This window comes from Neoarius graeffei, chromosome 1 (assembly GCF_027579695.1).
Source record: "Neoarius graeffei isolate fNeoGra1 chromosome 1, fNeoGra1.pri, whole genome shotgun sequence".
NCBI lineage: Eukaryota > Metazoa > Chordata > Actinopteri > Siluriformes > Ariidae > Neoarius > Neoarius graeffei.
The window spans coordinates 107,397,324-107,416,980 of record NC_083569.1 but is presented as its reverse complement, the minus strand read 5'-3'; the positions used below and the strand labels follow the sequence as shown (position 1 = coordinate 107,416,980).

At 40.1% G+C, this 19,657-nt stretch overlaps 1 protein-coding gene across 1 annotated transcript in view; it reads left to right on the top strand.

Moving 5' to 3' along the window:
- The window catches only part of LOC132881533 (tensin-3-like), a 137,263-nt gene extending 123,005 nt beyond the window's left edge, over positions 1–14,258 (top strand). Inside the window, exons 26-27 of the mRNA XM_060914093.1 lie at positions 7,543–7,572; positions 11,111–14,258. Coding sequence (XP_060770076.1) covers positions 7,543–7,572; positions 11,111–11,255 — 175 coding nt within the window. The 3' untranslated portion in view covers positions 11,256–14,258. The remainder of the gene's footprint in view (positions 1–7,542; positions 7,573–11,110) is intronic.
- Positions 14,259–19,657: the final 5,399 nt, after the last annotated feature.

Here is a 19,657-nt window from a genome sequence, read left to right as displayed (position 1 = left end):
ATCTGAACTCCAGTCTCTTGTTTTCAAATGTTAAATCCTTTTATTTTCCTCATAGTGGCTTGCATTAATACTCACCCTCTATTTACACCCTGGAATTGAAATGCAATCAATATGTTATTAGTGTGTATGAAGCATGATGGTGGGAGCACTATGTTCAGAGCAGTGTTGTAGTCGAGTCATTAAGGCTACGTTCACACTGCAGGCTGAAGTGACTCAAATCCGATCTTTTCGCCCATATGTGACCTGTATCCGATCTTTTATTGACAATATGAACGACACAGATCCGATTTTTTCAAATCCGACCCAGGCCGTTTGGATATGTGGTCCTAATTCCGATTCCTATCCGCTCTTTTCATATGCGACTTCAGTCTGAACCGCCAGGTCGCATTCATCCGACTTACACGTCATCAACAAGCCACAAACGTCACTATTCTGCGCTGAAGTAGGCAGCAGGTCTCTCAAAAAAAGTTACAACAACATGGCGCATATGACATCAATGCGAGGGACGCTTCGGGCTGTGAAGGTTCTGAATCTTCTCAATGGAAGGACGCAGAGGTTAGGGAGCTGATTTCCATTTGGGGGGATGCAGCTATTCAAGCTAGATTGGATGGGTCATACCGCAACCGGGCGGTTTTACTTCCGTAAACACTGGCCATGCTCACTGCGTGTGACGTCGTCGTATCCTGCAATGTGCATGCGGAACACTTTTAGGTCGCTTTTCGTTCATACTGAGGATCACATACAAGTCGCATATATTTGTTAATGTGAACGACCTCACAAAAAAATCGGATTTCACAAAAAAATCGGAATTGAGCATTAAGCCTTGCAGTGTGAACGTAGCGTAAATCTCGAGTCTGAGTCCAGTCTCGAGTCCCCAGTATTCAAGTCCGAGTGAAGTCCACGTCGTTAAAAAAATTTCAAGTCGAGTCCACTATTGATCGAGTTGAGTCCAAGAACAAGACTCCAACTGCACCATTGGACGGTGGCTGTTTCAACACCATTAACATTGGTTTGTTCCTGACCATGATGTATGAACAGGTGAATATGCTTCTCTTTGTCAGGGAGTGTGAAGTATTCTGTCAGAGATGGCTGGGAGACGGATGTAAGTGCAGAAGGTGTGTTTATTAATACAAGTGAAGACGGTAAACAATCCAGAACAGCAGGCAAAATCGTAAAATGGTGATACAGGCAATAGGTTGAGCAAGGCACAAACAGGCTATCATAGACTCGGCAGAATTAAAGATGAGAAACAGGAAATCAGGGATCAGGAAACCAAACAAGGAAATAAGGCTTGGTAATGTATCAGCAACGCAATTCAATACTTCGCAAAGTAAGTGTGTTTTCACAGTTTTTATATCAGCGCACTGACTGCACTTTAATCCTGTGCAGGTGCAAGTCATTTACGGTGGACGTGAGAGTCTGCTTGGCGTGCGTGCTGTCCAGAGTCGATCTGATGCACACGCCAAGGTGCGCAGGTGTGACAAAAAATTGCACGAAATTAGTACAAAAATTAATGTAGATATAAATATGAATATCTTATGGTAAATTATTGACATGTTACAAAAAAATAAAGAAAAAATTCAAGTCCTCGTCTCCAATTTACGAGTCCGAATGCAGTTAACGCACAAGTCCAAGTCCGAATCATCAGTGCTCAAGTCCAAGTCGAGTCACGAGTCCTTAAAATTAGGGCACAAGTCGGATTTGAGTCTGAGTCCTGGACTCGAATACTACAAGCCTGGTTCAGAGTTACCGTTTGCCTCTCAGTTTCTTCTTTGACTTACTTGGTCTGTAAATTTTGGTAGATAGTCACCTCTAAAAAGAGTCATAGTTGTGCCATATTCTATCCATTTTTCATCAGCGGATTTAGTGCCATTTAGTGAGAGGTTCAACATTTGGGAGAGACTTTTTTGATTTAAAGAAAAAAAAACCCTGCTTGATACGTTTCAAAATTTTGTGTCGGATGTGTCTTGGTGTTAAGGACTACGTTCAGACTGCACCCTGAAACGACCCATATCCGATTTTTTTGCCCATATGCGACCTGTATCCGATTTGTTATTGACAATCTGAACGACACAGATCCGATTTTTTCACATGCGACCCAGGCCACTTGGATATGTGGTCCTAATTCCGATGCATATCCATTATTTTCACATGCGACTGCAGTCTGACCGGACAGGTCGCATTCATGCGACCTACACGTCATCAACAAGAGACAAACGTCACTATTCTGCGTTGGCTAATCCCGCCTCTTTGGTGGAAAACAACAACATTTGTACAGTTTTCAGAATTTAAATAGACTTTTATAGAATTGATCAAGCTAATGGTGGATTTGGTAGGGACCTGGATGTTGATCTGTTAGCCTGATTAAATAAAACAGTTTCTATAACTGATTTATAACTTAAACCATCCTGTATTACAAGATTATAAGATTGTTCTGGAAATTTCCAGTAATTTGACACCTTCGGTCTCATTAGTCTGCTGCCCACATTAATCAGATTATTGTGTGAGTTCCGCCGCCGCCACAAAAACCACATCACCAGGTCTCGCCTCATCTCCATGCTTTACTTGCAAACTTGAAGAGTGCGCTTTTTTTTTTGTTTGCGTATTACGTAGATGTGCTTATTACGTGTCAATTTGCGCATGCGGGACACTTTGGGGTCGTTTTCCGTTCATATTGGAGATCGCATACAAGTCTCATATAATTGGTAATGTGAACGGCCTAACAAAAAAATCGGATTTCACAACAAATCGGATATGGGTCGTTTCAGGTTGCAGTCTGAACGTAGTGCATGATGCTCTTTGCTTAGGAATGTTCACGTGCAATGAGATCATGTGACACACAGGTCCACTTCAGTCAAAGAATTACGTGATGTCTGATGCCGACTATCAGCACCAGAACTAATTCAAATTCAAATGTATTTGTCACATACGCAATCATACAGAGTATGACATGCAGTGAAATACTTTTTACAATGCTCTGTAAGTCGTGAAGATACTGTAGGTTTTTTTGGGGGAGGAGGGGAAGAAAAGTAGTAAAAAAGAAACGACGTAAAATATAACATAATAAATACAATAAAAAAAAATGTGATGTGGTGATAGAGTGTTCTGCAGAATATACACGATATACAGAATATTTAACAATTATTCCACAAAATCGAGTCGTACATGAGCTGATAGCGGCTATAATCCATGTACGACCAGATTGAGTGGAATAACTGTTTTATTTTATCCACATTCACTGGATGTTGAGAAACAGAGCATATATTTGCAAATCCGATACATAAAAACTTTATACAAAACATCAGCCAAAATAATTTCCGCTTAGAATGTAAACAAACCGGCGAAATGACAGGAGCAATCTGTGAAAAATGTGATAATAATAATAATTCTTGAAAAATACATTCTTACCATTAAAATACTTTCATTCCATATTTTGTTGCTTTTTTTGTATTTTTTGGGGTTTTGTTTTTGAGTAGAATTTTTATTTTGTCCTCGGTTGGTTCAGCAACATGCTCCGCCATTTTGTTTTTCTCTACTCATGGTACATGAGCTGATATGGGTTTGTCTCAGAAACTGGTCTCTCATTTGGGACATTATGGTAAAAAAATAAATTTTCTAATTGTACTATTTTTTTTTGCATTTACCTAACACTCAATGTTTCTTTTGTCATGTTTAATAAGAATAAAGATAGTATCTTGCTTTATCTGGCCTCCACTTTTGCTTTTGTAAAATTGATTTCCATATAAAATAACTCCATCATGAAGAATTAAAGCCCCTCCTTCACAGATGAGTGAAAATATTGAATAAATTTCCTCTTTTTGATTGCTTGGGTTAAAAATGCCAAGTTATGATGACTGAATTGATTATTCACTTAAATATGAATAATATGATACATTTTGGGTATTTGATATGGCGAAATAGGACACGATGGAAAACTCAAGAACACACCGGAAAGACGAGAATAACAGTGGTGGTAAAAGAACAGCGACTGTACCGGCTGAAGGTCGCGCCGGTCTCTGCTGCGGCGCGCGAGGTGGGGGCGGGGCAAAATGACTGGCCGTAGATTCTATCAAAAGTTTGATCTAAATTGACCATGGTTGCAAAATATTGGCCAAAAATACACAAACACTACGAAATCTGAAAGTAAGATGAAAAAGAAACATTCTATTGCCTTATACTGCAAGACTAAAACAAAATAAAACTGTCAAAACTCACCTTTTTAGTGATAACGTCCGAACAGATCACCCGCGTAACAGAAAGACCGCAAATGGAAGCACGATCAACTTCTAACTGTTGGAGTGGAAAATTCCATTCTACACATGCAAATTGTTAATGCGTGTCCTTCCCCGCACACAAATAACACACTACGGTAAAAAATAGACCACAACTCATTTTATAGCTCAGAAATTCATACAAGACCAGCTACCATCCTAACATATTCTGTAAGAAACATATTCTATACCTAACTTTCAGCTTTCGGTTTAAAAAACAAAATCGCAGATTTAGAACTAAATGTTTATATATGGTGTAGTGATTTTAAGTTCCTACTTTTGGTGAGGTAGTGACCTTGACCCTGAGGCTTTCCGTTTAGATCAAAACACGTGATCGTATTGGTTTTGGGTTTGCGGAAAATGGAGTTACGACGGTGATGAAATATTTTGCATGATGTTTTATTACGGTTATGATTATTCTGTGAGCGCACCAATCCTTAGGTGGATAAAGTTACAACTTAAAATACAATCAGTGATAACTGTAGACTTTTCAGTGGACTACAACCTTTTTAAGGGAACGCGATGTAGTCGACCGTTTATCATGTCCCAGATCAAGCCGCCATTTTTCCACAAATTTGCAGAATTTTTGCCAAATTTTGAATATTCACATCAAAGATTTAGTTTTATATGTATTATTTCTTTCATCGTTTTATTTCAAATTAAAACCCACATCACCATTCAAAACCGTATAGTTTATTGACTGAGGGTATATTTAGTGGGGGACCCCCACAGTACCCAGTTTCTGAGACAGACCCATATCCTAGTAGTAGAGTAGCCAATCAGAGCACACGATTGCTCATATCCAGTGAATGTGGATAGAATAAGTATAAATATATCTAGCTTTGCAATTACAATATACACAATATACACTGCATAATATAAAAGCCCAATTCCAAAAAAGTTGGGACAAAGTACAAATTGTAAATAAAAATGGAATGCAATAATTTACAAATCTCAAAAACCGATATTGTATTCACAATAGAACATAGACAACATATCAAATGTCGAAAGTGAGACATTTTGAAATTTCATGCCAAATATTGGCTCATTTGAAATTTCATGACAGCAACACATCTCAAAAAACTTGGGACAGGGGCAATAAGAGGCTGGAAAAGTTAAAGGTACAAAAAAGGAACAGCTGGAGAACCAAATTGCAACTCATTAGGTCAATTGGCAATAGGTCATTAACATGACTGGGTATAAAAAGAGCATCTTGGAGTGGCAGCAGCTCTCAGAAGTAAAGCTGGGAAGAGGATCACCAATCCCCCTAATTCTGCGCCGACAAATAGTGGAGCAATATCAGAAAGGAGTTCGACAGTGTAAAATTGCAAAGAGTTTGAACATATCATCATCTACAGTGCATAATATCATCAAAAGATTCAGAAAATCTGGAAGAATCTCTGTGCGTAAGGGTCAAGGCCGGAAAACCATACTGGGTGCCCGTGATCTTCGGGCCCTTAGACGGCACTGCATCACATACAGGCATGCTTCTGTATTGGAAATCACAAAATGGGCTCAGGAATATTTCCAGAGAACATTATCTGTGAACACAATTCACCGTGCCATCCGCCGTTGCCAGCTAAAACTCTATAGTTGAAAGAAGAAGCCGTGTCTAAACATGATCCAGAAGCGCAGACGTCTTCTCTGGGCCAAGACTCATTTAAAATGGACTGTGGCAAAGTGGAAAACTGTTCTGTGGTCAGACGAATCAAAATGTGAAGTTCTTTATGGAAATCAGGGACGCCGTGTCATTCGGACTAAAGAGGAGAAGGACGACCCAAGTTGTTATCAGCGCTCAGTTCAGAAGCCTGCATCTCTGATGGGATGGGGTTGCATTAGTGCGTGTGGCATGGGCAGCTTACACATCTGGAAAGACACCATCAATGCTGAAAGGTATATCCAGGTTCTAGAGCAACATATGCTCCCATCCAGACGACGTCTCTTTCAGGGAAGACCTTGCATTTTCCAACATGACAATGCCAAACCACATACTGCATCAATTACAGCATCATGGCTGCGTAGAAGAAGGGTCCGGGTACTGAACTGGCCAGCCTGCAGTCCAGATCTTTCACCCATAGAAAACATTTGGCGCATCATAAAACGGAAGATATGACAAAAAAGACCTAAGACAGTTGAGCAACTAGAATCCTACATTAGACAAGAATGGGTTAACATTCCTATCCCTAAACTTGAGCAATTTGTCTCCTCAGTCCCCAGATGTTTACAGACTGTTGTAAAGAGAAAAGGGGATGTCTCACAGTGGTAAACATGGCCTTGTCTCAACTTTTTTGAGATGTGTTGTTGTCATGAAATTTAAAATCACCTAATTTTTCTCTTTAAATGATACATTTTCTCAGTTTAAACATTTGATATGTCATCTATGTTCTATTCTGAATAAAATATGGAATTTTGAAACTTCCACATCATTGCATTCCGTTTTTATTTACAATTTGTACTTTGTCCCAACTTTTTTGGAATCGGGGTTGTACAATATACAGAATATGTATAAATATATATTGCACTGTAATGAAAGGAAGTGCATGAAATGTACTGTTTATATGGAACTTAGGGGTTTAATTTAGGGGTTTGGCAGCAACGGGGGGTGAATACTTACAATTTGATGTTTTGTCAAAATCCATCATTTGAATATTATGGGCGCTTTTTTTTGTTTTAGATTCAGGATGTATTCCCAATTAAATCCATCTCAGTTTGAGGTTGTAACACTACAAAACTCAGAAAAATTCAATGGGGGTGAATACTTATGCAAACCACTTTATTATCTCATTTTTTGATGCCACAAATTAAAACTCCACACCTTTGAATCAGTCACATCTGTACGTGATTTGAGGACAATAGTAGTAAACTATAGAAAGTAAAACTTTTTTCACAGACCCTGCATGCTTAAGCTTGTCATTATTGTTGTTGTTGATGCTGCTGATGATAATTTATTTAGCTAAAATTAAAGCTAAACTTGTCATTGTTCTGTTCGTATTATAAATTTGACAGTTTTTGGCTGCTGAAACAAAATCATGCAAATTAAGCCTCAGATAATGAAATCCATCTTATTTCGTTCTGTGACAAAGCTAGCATAAGAGAGGCTGATTAGCTGGCTAGCTAGCTAACATAAGTGATATGTGCGATTTGTTAAAGGCCTAAAGATGTTCCTTGGGCAACTGACGTGCTTTCTAAGCCATTAACAATTGAATAACAGCTTCTGCTAACTCATTCTGGAGCTCATGCTAACATGGAGCTGAACTGGCTTTATTTACAGATGGAGACGGGATGGATACCCATCAGCGAAGTAAGTCAAATGCTTTATTCACATTTATAATGTAATTATGATCCTCTTTAATAACGTGACCAGACGTCCCGGTTTGACCGGGACAGTCCCGATTTTGAGTTGTGTGTCCCCAGTCCCGACAAAGGTCCGTCGGGACGCTGAAATGTCCCGGTTTACACCAAACACTAACAAACTGTCCCGGTTACAGCGATCATACATAGCCAACGAGATGTCAATAAAGCTTCTAGCAATTCAGTATCAATGTGCGTGTGTGCGCAGTCAACCTTACAATGCATCTATTTGTACAATGTTGCAATATAGAGGCCGCGTTATAACGTTTTTTTCGCTAGCGGCTGTCAACTACTGCGCGACAATCCCGAACGGATGAATGCTGGGCGGAGATGTTCGCGCACTTCAAGAGTAGGGAGATTCCTTACAGCAATGTCAGCCAGCTTTGCCAGTTTGCCATGTACCTACCTGGCACCAATGCTCCAGTTGAGCGAATATTTTCACTCATGAGCAACACCTGGACTGACAAGAGGAATCGCATGACCGTGCCTACTCTCGAAGCCTTGCTCATTACCCAGGCCAATTTCGATGATATTTGCTCGCAGTTTCACAGCAGGCTCTCGGGCAATAAAGCGCTACTGGAGCAAATTCACTCATCATGTAAATCTCATCTCATCTCATCTCATTATCTGTAGCCGCTTTATCCTGTTCTACAGGGTCGCAGGCAAGCTGGAGCCTATCCCAGCTGACTACGGGCGAAAGGCGGGGTACACCCTGGACAAGTCGCCAGGTCATCACAGGGCTGACACATAGACACAGACAACCATTCACACTCACATTCACACCTACGCTCAATTTAGAGTCACCAGTTAACCTAACCTGCATGTCTTTGGACTGTGGGGGAAACCAGAGCACCCGGAGGAAACCCACGCGGACACGGGGAGAACATGCAAACTCCACACAGAAAGGCCCTCGCCGGCCACGGGGCTCGAACCCGGACCTTCTTGCTGTGAGTCGACAGCGCTAACCACTACACCACCGTGCCGCCCCATCATGTAAATATATGCAATAAAATGGCATCTTCTTTAGGGTGGGTGGGTTGTGTTTCTGAAACATTTTTTGTTGTCTTTAATCTGTATCACAGATTGTCTTGACTTGTTTGATGTTGCTGTCAACTCAGGGTTCATGTTTTCAAAATAGTTACTAGCCGACACCGGTTAAGATTAAACAGAGGCATTTTGGGTAAAGGTTCGGAGGTGACAACGATTAGGCTCATGCGCTCGTTCCTGTTACAATGCATGGCCTATTGTTTAAAAAAAAAAGTTAATCGCATAAAATGTTGATGTTAATAATGCAAGCAATGCATTTTCCTGGCGTTTTCACAAAGGTGAAATAAATCAGTTGAAATTTAGGCGATTGGCCTATTCCCTGTCATCACATCTGTTGTCTGATTTTCTTACTTTAACTGAATTGTGATAGAAGTACATGTAGATAACAAGAAAATACTTGATTATTCTCTGAAATGTTGATAAAAGTGAGCTTCTACAAAATGATAAAAGCACCTGTCTGAGCCATGGTTTGAAACGCGTGTGCGTGCACGAGTATCACGGTCATGCGCAAAGTGTCCCGGTTTTAGACTCGGGAAATCTGGTCACCCTACTCTTTAAACTTCCTGCTCTACTTCTAAGTACTCATTTTTCATGTCCATGGACTTTAGTTATTAGAATAGCAGCACAAGTGTGTGTGCGAAAATCTGTACATTATACTCGCTGTATTTTCAAACATTGTGTTTTCTGTATTTAACATTTATAGAAGGAGTCTGAAATGTCAGTGCTTTGGAAAAGTTTTCCGTCACTGGAAACTAACCTGCGGCTGAAAATGAGAATCGTTAGCAAATTGCTGTGGTGTAAGAGGAATAAAACACTTCAGGAAGTGCGGTTATTGGAAAATCATCAACTTTAGTATGGGAACTGGAACTCCACTTCTTCACACCACACTGTTGTTGATTATTTTCCTACAAAAGCATAAGACTGTGTGTTTTATTCCTTGTGTAGCTCACGTTCTTTGGTGAAAGCAGCACAGCTTTACCATCAGTCACTAAATAATGAAATAACTGTGTGATTTTTTTTTTTTTGAAAAATACTTTTCCTAATTTAAGCGTTTATCCCTTTCCACTTTATGTTATGAAGAATTTGAAGCTATTCTTTAACTTCAGGGTTTTTATTTACAGATCGAACTTACTTGGCTATAGACCCTTTTCAGTCACGTGACCTTCGTAAACGCGACCACCATTTTGGACATGTAGCGGACTTCGGCTCGAATCGGTTTGAATGCGAGGAAGGCGACAAATGGAGAACATACAAGAAAAAGGAGCGAGATGCAGAAAACACCTTCGCTATCCAGCGACGTAGGGCATTTACAGGGCGAGCAGAGGGAGAGGTATTTGCAAAAATTGAGGTTAGCAGGCTTAGAGAACGACGTTTACCATCACACTGCCCTGGCGCTGTGTACAGTTTCCCTTCTATGGTTTGTGCACTCACTATTTGCCATTACTTTCTCCAACCGTTGTGATAGATTACAGGGAACGGCCTGGATTTAAGAGACAAATACATGTTCCTCTTGTTTTGAACACTTATTTGTAGGTAGTGCTTAATTTGTAAAGTGGGAGGTCCCGGAGCGCAGAGGATGAGCGGCTCCGGTGCGGAAAAAAAGAGGGGTGAGGGGGGCGCGGTGCTGCGCTTCTGGGCATGTTTTGTAATAACACTGCAAATTAAGTTCATCTGCAGATATTTTCTGGATGTCGTTTCATGAGAGAAATCACCAACAAGACAGATATCAAAATCAGACATTAACACTAAATAAACTTGCATTTTTTTATTTAATTATTTGGGGGTTTTTTTTGTTTGTTTGTTTCATAGTCAAAAGAGGTGTCGGATCACCGGATCCAGTGTAAATAGCTGCCGGAGCCAACGCGCGAGGTTCCGGAGCGCGCTCCGGCTTGCTCCCCCTCAAATTAAGCGCTGTTTGTAGGACACTGCCTCTGATCTGTCCTACAGTCTACCAACAGCAAAGGAACACAACACTAGCTAATGTCGTTAGCTAATAGCTACTACAGAAGAACAAAGAGGTTACAATGGGTTATTTTAGCCTATTTGGTTACACACTCGCCGCCACAGAATGTTAACAGCAATGTAATGCCTTTTCTGGCTAATTTTATTCGTCTTACCTCCAACAAAGTGGTCACTGCACAAGCGCTGGTATGCCGAGGGCTGCCAATCTTTCCTGTTAATGGCCGCTATCCATCTTCTCCGTCGGGATCCGATAAAATGATAACCCTTGCCTTGTTTGTTGATGGTTACTACATCCAGGTGCACAACAATATAGTGGCATGATGGAAGTCTTGCTGAAAATAAAAACTTTCTTTGCTGCCGTTCCTCAATGCTGGCTGTGGTAAACTACTGGTAGTACACGTCCAAAATGGCTGCCGCGTTTGTCGTGACGTCACGTGAAAAGGGTCCATAGTGTATGTTGATTGGGCTGTATTTTGCAGGATTTTCGGGTTCGTAGCCCGGAAGACGGGTAGCGGCATGGACAACGTGTGCCACCTGTTTGCTGAACACGACCCCGAGCAGCCCGCCAGCGCCATCGTCAACTTCGTCTCCAAGGTCATGATCGGCTCACAGAAGAACGCCTGATTCATCCCCGTTCGCCCCGATTCTCCCTTCCCTAACGGACCTGATGTCCCTCGTGTGTCACATGAACACAAACTCTAGAGCTATGGTCAATGAGGAAGGACTTGTATCAGAGAGATAAAGAGAGAGAACGAGTGTAGGTTGGGACTGTGCTGCTACTCAGCTTTAACATGAGTGTATGTTAAGAGTCGTGTATATTGTATATCTATGGAACGGTATCTAACCAAACTGTATTTATTGTATTTGTCTTTGCAGAATATTCAAGTTTTCAGAATATAAAGTTCAGATTGCTTTTGTCTTAAGTACAAGGAATCATTGTTGTTGTTGTTGTTGTTGTTGATGATATTAATTGTTCTTTTATTGGAGATTTACTACTGACCATCTATTGATGAACAGAGTAGACTAGTATACACTCATAGCTGGGCCAGTTTATAGGACTAGTTACTGTAGCTTTATTTTTTTATAAAGATTTATGTGTTTATGTCAAAAAGGGCTATATGGACTAAGTATTTTTAACAAGACCAAAAATCTTTTTTTCCCTTCTTTTTTGTTTTTAAATGCAGCCGGTAGCGAAGGGGTCTGAGTTCATTTTTCCAAAATGTGCCTAGTAGATGAGAGTTTCATTCACAAATGTCGTTCTTTCTTTCTTTCTTTCTTTCTTTCTTTCTTTCTTTCTTTCTTTCTTTCTTTTTGAAATGTGACTCTAGCTAAGTTTGTGAGCTCAGAGTTTTGATTGCAGAGGGGTTTTTTAATGCAGCGGGTAGCTAAAGATTTTTAATTGCATTTCTTTCTTTCTTTCTTTCTTTCTTTCTTTCTTTCTTTCTTTCTTTCTTTCTAATGCAGCTGGTAGCAAAGGGTTCTGAGCTTATTTTTCCAAAATGTGCCTATAGTAGATGAGAGTTTCTTTCTTTCTTTCTTTCTTTCTTTCTTTCTTTCTTAAATGTGACTCAAGCTACATTTGTGAGCTAAGAGTTTTGATTGTGTGTGTTTTTTTTTTTTTTAGTGGCCAGTTGCTGAGGATTTAGACTACAAATTTCTGTTTTTTTTTTTTTTTTATTTAATGCAGCTGGTAGCTAAAGATTTTAATTGCATTTCTTTCTTTCTTTCTTTCTTTCTTTCTTTCTTTCTTTCTTTCTTTCTAATGCAGCTGGTAGTAAAGGGTTCTGAGCTTATTTTTCCAAAATGTGCCTAGTAGATGAGAGTTTCATTCACAAATTTCTTTCTTTCTTTCTTTCTTTCTTTCTTTCTTTCTTTCTTTCTTTCTTTCTTTCTTTCTTTCTTTCTTTTTGAAATGTGACTCTAGCTAAGTTTGTGAGCTCAGAGTTTTGATTGCAGAGGGTTTTTTTTTTTAATGTAGCTGGTAGCTAAAGATTTTAATTGCAATTCTTTCTTTCTTTCTTTCTTTCTTTCTTTCTTTCTTTCTTTCTTTCTTTCTTTCCTTCTTTTTAATGCAGCCAGTAGCAAAGGGGTCTGAGCTTATTTTTCCAAAATGTGCCTGGTACGAGATGAGGGTTTCATTCACAAATTTCTTTCTTTCTTTCTTTCTTTCTTTCTTTCTTTCTTAAATGTGACTGTAAGTTTGTGAGTTAAGAGTTTTGATTTCTGTTTTTTTCCCCTTTTTTTTTTAAAGTGGCCAGTTGCTGAGGATTTTGACCGCAAATTTCTATTCTTTTTTCTTGCAGCTGGTAGCTAAATATGTTGACCGTGAATCTTTCTTTCTTTCTTTTTTATTTTGTCGTTGTTGTTGTTGCTGGTAATTAAGGGTATTGATCACGAATGTCACATTTCTAGCTGACTGTTTTAGTCACAAATTTCGATATTTTCTAACACAAATGGTATCTGATACAACTGCTAGCTAAGGGTAGTTTTGATCACAAATTCCATATTCTGTAATTTCATAATATTTTTTGTGTTTTTTATGTTTGTTTGTGGGGCGGCACGGTGGTGTAGTGGTTAGCGCTGTCGCCTCACAGCAAGAAGGTCCTGGGTTCGAGCCCCGGGGCCGGCGAGGGCCTTTCTGTGTGGAGTTTGCATGTTCTCTCCGTGTCCGCGTGGGTTTCCTCCGGGTGCTCCGGTTTCCCCCACAGTCCAAAGACATGCAGGTTAGGTTAACTGGTGACTCTAAATTGACCGTAGGTGTGAATGTGAGTGTGAATGGATGTCTGTGTCTATGTGTTAGCCCTGTGATGACCTGGCGACTTGTCCAGGGTGTACCCCGCCTTTCGCCCGTAGTCAGCTGGGATAGGCTCCAGCTTGCTTGCGACCCTGTAGAAGGATAAAGCGGCTAGAGATAATGAGATGAGATGAGATGTTTGTTTGTTTTGTTTTTTTTTGGGGGGGGGGGGTGGACCCCAATATTGTGCATCTCAGATGACGAATGTTTTAAAGCTCATTTCACTCAAACTTATTTCTGCCTATGCAAGATATCTACAAGGGCTGAATGTTAGTTCATAAACTTGAGGTGTTTTTAAAGATAAAATTCCTATTTTTTAAGAAAGTGTTTAGGCTACTTGGCCAAAAACAGGACCAATAATTGTAGTGAAAGCTATTTTCATGTTTATTTGAAAGCATAGGCTAAAAAGAAAGAAAACCTGTATTTTTCTATGTAAACTTTAATATATTCACTATCCAATGGCTTTATGTTACATTGAACAGACCAGTTGTTGTACTAATATGCCTTTGTTATTGCTGTTAAACACTTTAACACTCTGCTGGTGTGATAGGAGTGACTGTTGTGATCATAAGCGACGTGCTGATAGAGGACTATACATATCTGAGCAGTCTGTACTCTGATTGTAGTATTACAGTGTTGCATATCTGTTCTTATGTAAATGCTCATGCTAGGATGCTGAAACAGATCAAAAACAATCAATTATTCTTCATTGCTGCTTCGTTACAGTGAAGTGATCGTTGTGATGTGATGGGATTGACTAACTGAATAAACACTACGGGCTCATCACTGGGCTTCAAATCAGTGCATCTCTGAATAAAACTGCACATACTGTACGTGAGAGTGTGTATTCACTTTATACAGAATAAAACACTTGAGAACACACTGTTACAGGAAAATAATCAATGGCAGGCTAGCGTGGGGAAGCAGATTTACTGATATCATCATGAAGTCGATTATCTTACAACAAGATCAACTGTGAGCTACTGCTCACTTACGTATCCCACTCTCGCTTATATCAGAATGCAAGCAATCGAAGGAATAGGACACTTATTATAAATGTTGACTTCAACAAATAATTAACCCTAAAACAAGTAAGTAAAGAGCAGTGTCTCTCCCCAGGGATTTCAAATAGCATCCTGGTAAACTGTCATTTTGAAATAGCATTTTGCTTCTTGATATAGCGTCAAATCCATCCTATATGTTTCGTAAATACTGTACATTCAGTCGGTAAACAGGAAGTCGATGTGCAACAGACTTGAAAACAGTTGACACAGTATAGAACCCCAAGCTGAAGCTCGATACCAAATATCAAGCAGTTGGGATTTGAAGTTACTGAGTAAAGTGTTACGAAAATTTTGCAAATCCATGCTATATGTTTCGTAAATACATTAAGTCGGTAAACAGGAAGTCGATGTGCGACAGACCTGAAAACAGTATACACGGTATAGAACCTCAAGCTGAAGCTCGGTACCAAATATCAAGCAGTTGTGATTTTTACAGTGGTGCTTGAAAGTTTGTGAACCCTTTGGAATTTTCTATATTTCTGCATAAATATGACCGAAACATCATCAAATTTTCACACAAGTCCTAAAAGTAGATAAAGAGAACCCAGTTAAACAAATGAGACAAAAGTATTATACTCGGTCATTTATTTATTGTGGAAAATGATCCAATATTACATATCTGTGAGTGGCAAAAGTATGTGAACCTTTGCTTTCAGTATCTGGTGTGACCCCCTTGTGCAGCAATAACTGCAACTAAACATTTCCGGTAACTGTTGATCAGTCCTGCACACCGGCTTGGAGGAATTTTAGCCCATTCCTCTGTACAGAACAGCTTCAACTCTGGGATGTTGGTGGGTTTCCTCACATGAACTGCTTGCTTCAGGTCCTTCCACAACATTTCCATTGGATTAAGGTCAGAACTTTGACTTGGCCATTCCGAAACATTCACTTTATTCTTCTTTAACCATTCTTTGGTAGAACGACTTGTGTGCTTAGGGTCATTGTCTTGCTGCATGACCCACCTTCTCTTGAGATTCAGTTCATGGACAGATATCCTGACATTTTCCTTTAGAATTCACTGGTATAATTCAGAATTCATTGTTCCATCAATGATGGCAAGCCGTCCTGGCCCAGATGCAGCAAAACAGGCCCAAACCATGATACTACCACCACTATGTTTCACAGATGGGATAAGGTTCTTATGCTGGAATGCAGTGTTTTCCTTTCTCCAAACATAACACTTCTCATTTAAACCAAAAAGTTCTATTTTGGTCTCATCCTTCCACAAAACATTTTTCCAGTAGCCTTCTGGCTTGTCCACGTGATCTTTAGCAAACTGCAGACAAGTAGCAATGTTCTTTTTGGAGAGCAGTGGCTTTCTCCTTGCAACCCTGCCATGCACACCATTGTTGTTCAGTGTTTTCCTGATGGTGGACCCATGAACATTAACGTTAGCCAATGTGGGAGAGGCCTTCAGTTGCTTAGAAGTTATCCTGTGGTCCTTTGTGACCTCGCTGACTATTACACACCTTGCTCTTGGAGTGATCTTTGTTGGTCGACCACTCCTGGGGAGGGTAACAATGGTCTTGAATTTCCTCCATTTGTACACAATCTGTCTGACTGTGGATTGGTGGACTTCAAACTCTCTAGAGATGGTTTTGTAACCTTTTCCAGCCGGATGAGCATCAACAACGCTTTTTCTAAGGCCCTCAGAAATCTCCTTTGTTCATGCCATGATACAATTCCACAAACATGTGTTGTGAAGATCAGACTTTGATAGATCCCCTGTTCTTTAAATAAAACAGGGTGCCCACTCACACCTGATTGTCATCCCTTTGATTAAAAACACCTGACTCTAATTTCACCTTCAAATTAACTGCTAATCCTAGAGGTTCACATACTTTTGCCACTCACAGATATGCAATATTGGATCATTTTCCTCATCTCATCTCATTATCTCTAGCCACTTTATCCTGTTCTACAGGGTCGCAGGCAAGCTGGAGCCTATCCCAGCTGACTACAGGCAAAAGGCGGGGTACACCCTGGACAAGTCACCAGGTCATCACAGGGCTGACACATAGACATAGACAACCATTCACACCTACGGTCAATTTACACCACTACACCACTGTGCCGCCCGGATCATTTTCCTCAATAAATAAATGACCAAGTATAATATTTTTGTCTCATTTGTTTAACTGGGCTCTCTTTATCTACTTTCAGGACTTGTGTGAAAAACTGATGTTGTTTTAGGTTATATTTATTCAGAAATACAGAAAATTCTAAACAGTTCACAAACTTTCAAGCACCACTGTACATTCAGTCAGTAAACAGGAAGTTGATTTGGGACAGACCTGAAAACAGTATACACGGTATAGAACCCCAAGCTGAAGTTTGGTACCAAGTACCAAGTGGCTATGATTTGTGGTTGCTGAGAAAAAGACTGTTTCAGATGCACAGAAATACAGAGATACAGATGGACAGAGGTAAATAAACCAGTATACCCCCTCCTTCGGTGTGGGGGTATGATAAAAAGAAACAGCACATCTTACCTAAAATGCTTGATTCATCTTCAACTACCATAAAAGATACAAAATTTACAGCAATTATTATCTTTTATTCTTTTTTTTTGGAAGTCAATCTACACGTCCTTTAAAATGATAACTTTGACTCTTAGTTTTCCACAACAATGTAATATAATTTCAGGGGGAAACATCATTTGAGACATTTGCTTTATCCTGGTTCAGGGTCATGACGGATCCAGAGTCCATCCTGGGAACACTGAGTTCCTGAGAGGAAACACACACTCACGCACTTGCTCCCATCTAGAACAGAGCCAATCCACATATTACTGTAGCATGTTTTTTGGGAAGTGAAAAGAAACCCAATAGACAACCCAAAGGAAATGGTACACTCTCAGAAAATAAAGTGCATTATTGTACCTTTAAGGGTACAACAACAGCTTGTCACTAGCTCAGTTCCATCTAAGGTACTTATTTGTACCCTGGGAACATATACAGCGCCCTCCACAATTATTGGCACCCCTCATTAAGATATGTTCTTAGGCTTCTAATAAATGCATTTTTTTTAAACAATATAGGACAACAATGCAAAGAAAGAGAAAAATCCAACCTTTAATTCAAGTGCATTTATTCAGTGGGAAAAAATCCCACATTAAGAAATAATTCTTTTACATGAAATCATGTGTGCCACAATTATTGGCACCCCTGATGTTAATACTTTGTACAACTCCCTTTTGCCAACAAGACAGCACTTAATCTTCTCCTATAATATTTCACAAGATGGGAGAATACAGAGAGAGGGATATTCAATCATTCCTCTTTGCACAATCTCTCTAAATCATCCAGAGTCCTGGGTCCTCTCCGATGCACTCTCCTCTTCAGCTCACCCCACAGGTTTTCAATTGGGTTGAGGTCTGGGGACTGAGATGGCCATGGGAGGAGCTTGAGTTTTTGTTTGGTGAACCATTTTTGTGTTGATTTGGCCACATGTTTAGGGTCATTATCTTGCTGAAAGACCCAGTGACGACCCATCTTCAGCTTTCGGGCAGAGGCCACCAGATTTTGATTTAAAATGTCCTGGTATTTCAAAGAGTTCATGATGCCGTGCACCCTAACAAGGTTCCCGGGGCCTTTGGAAGAGAAACAGGCTCACAGCATCACCGATCCTCCCCCATACTTTACAGTGGGTATGAGGTGCTTTTCCGCATACTCATCTTTTGTGATGTATTAGAGTGTTTGTTGCCAAAAAGCTCTATCTTGGTCTCATCTGACCAAAGCACACGGTCCCAGTTGAAGTCCCAGTACCGCTTACTGAACTCCAGATGTTTACATTTATGCTTGTGAGAAAAGGCTTTTTCCATGCATGCCTCCCAAACAGCTTGCTGGCATGTAGATAGCGCCTGATGGTTGTTATGGAGACTTTGTGACCCCAAGATGCTACTCTTTGATGCAATTCTCTAACAGTGAGCTTTAGAGAACTTTTTACTTCTCTTCCCATCCTCCTCACTGTGCGTGGTGGCAAGATAAACTTGCATCCTTATCCAGGCTTGTTTGCCACTGTTCCAGTTGTTTTAAACTTCTTGATGATTCCTCTGACTGTAGATATGGGCCGGTGTAGGCAAGCGGCTATTTTCTTGTCGCCATTGCCTGACTTATGAAGGTCGACACACATCTGCCTTACTTGAAATGGTGTGTTCTCTTGTCTTTCCCATGTTGAAGAGTGGATAAGAGAAATAAGCCTCTGTGTCACATCAGATTAGATTAGATTAGATTAGATTAGATTAGATTAGATTAGATTAGATTAGATTCACTTTACTGATCCCACATCGGGGAAATTCACGTGTTACAGTAGCAAGAAAATGTCATACAGGTAACAAATAAAAACTGAAATAAAAATTAGACAAACGAAAGATTAAATACAGAGGGCTATTTGCATTATCTACCTTGAAAAGTATAGAAATATTGCCTTTTTGAAAGGCTCAGAAAAAAAAATTGCACATTACAGGTAGACTCTGTGTGTAATATATATATATATATATATATATATATATATATATATATATATATATATACAAACAGGTTATTGGTGCTACATTACAAGTTGTGGGTGTTATACAGTCTGACAGCAGTAGGTATGAATGACCTGCGGTATCTCTCCTTCTTACACCGTGGGTGTAGCAGTCTACTACTAAAAGAGCTGCTTAAAGCCCCCACAGCCTCATGTAGGGGGTGAGAGGGGTTATCCATGATTGAGGTCAGCTTGGTTAACATCCTCCTCTCACCCACCACCTCAATGGAGTCCAGAGGACAGTCCAAGACTGAGCCAGCCCTTCTGACTAGTTTATTAAGTTTCTTCCTGTCCCTCTCTGAACTTCCACAGCCCCAGCAGACCACAGCGTAGAAAATCGCTGATGCTACCACAGAGTCATAAAAAGTCATAAGCAGTGTCCTGCACTCACCAAAAGACCTCAGTCTTCTCAACAGGTGGAGACAACTTTGGCCCTTCTTGTACAGGACATCTGTGTTGTTAGTCCAGTCCAGTTTGTTGTTGAGGTGAACACCCAGATATTTGTACTCCTCCACAATCTCAATGTCCAAACCCTGGATGTTCACTGGTGCAATTTGAGGAGCCGTCCTTCTGAAATCGATCACCACCTCCTTTGTCTTGCTGGCGTTGATGCGCAGGTGGTTCAGTTCGCACCAGGC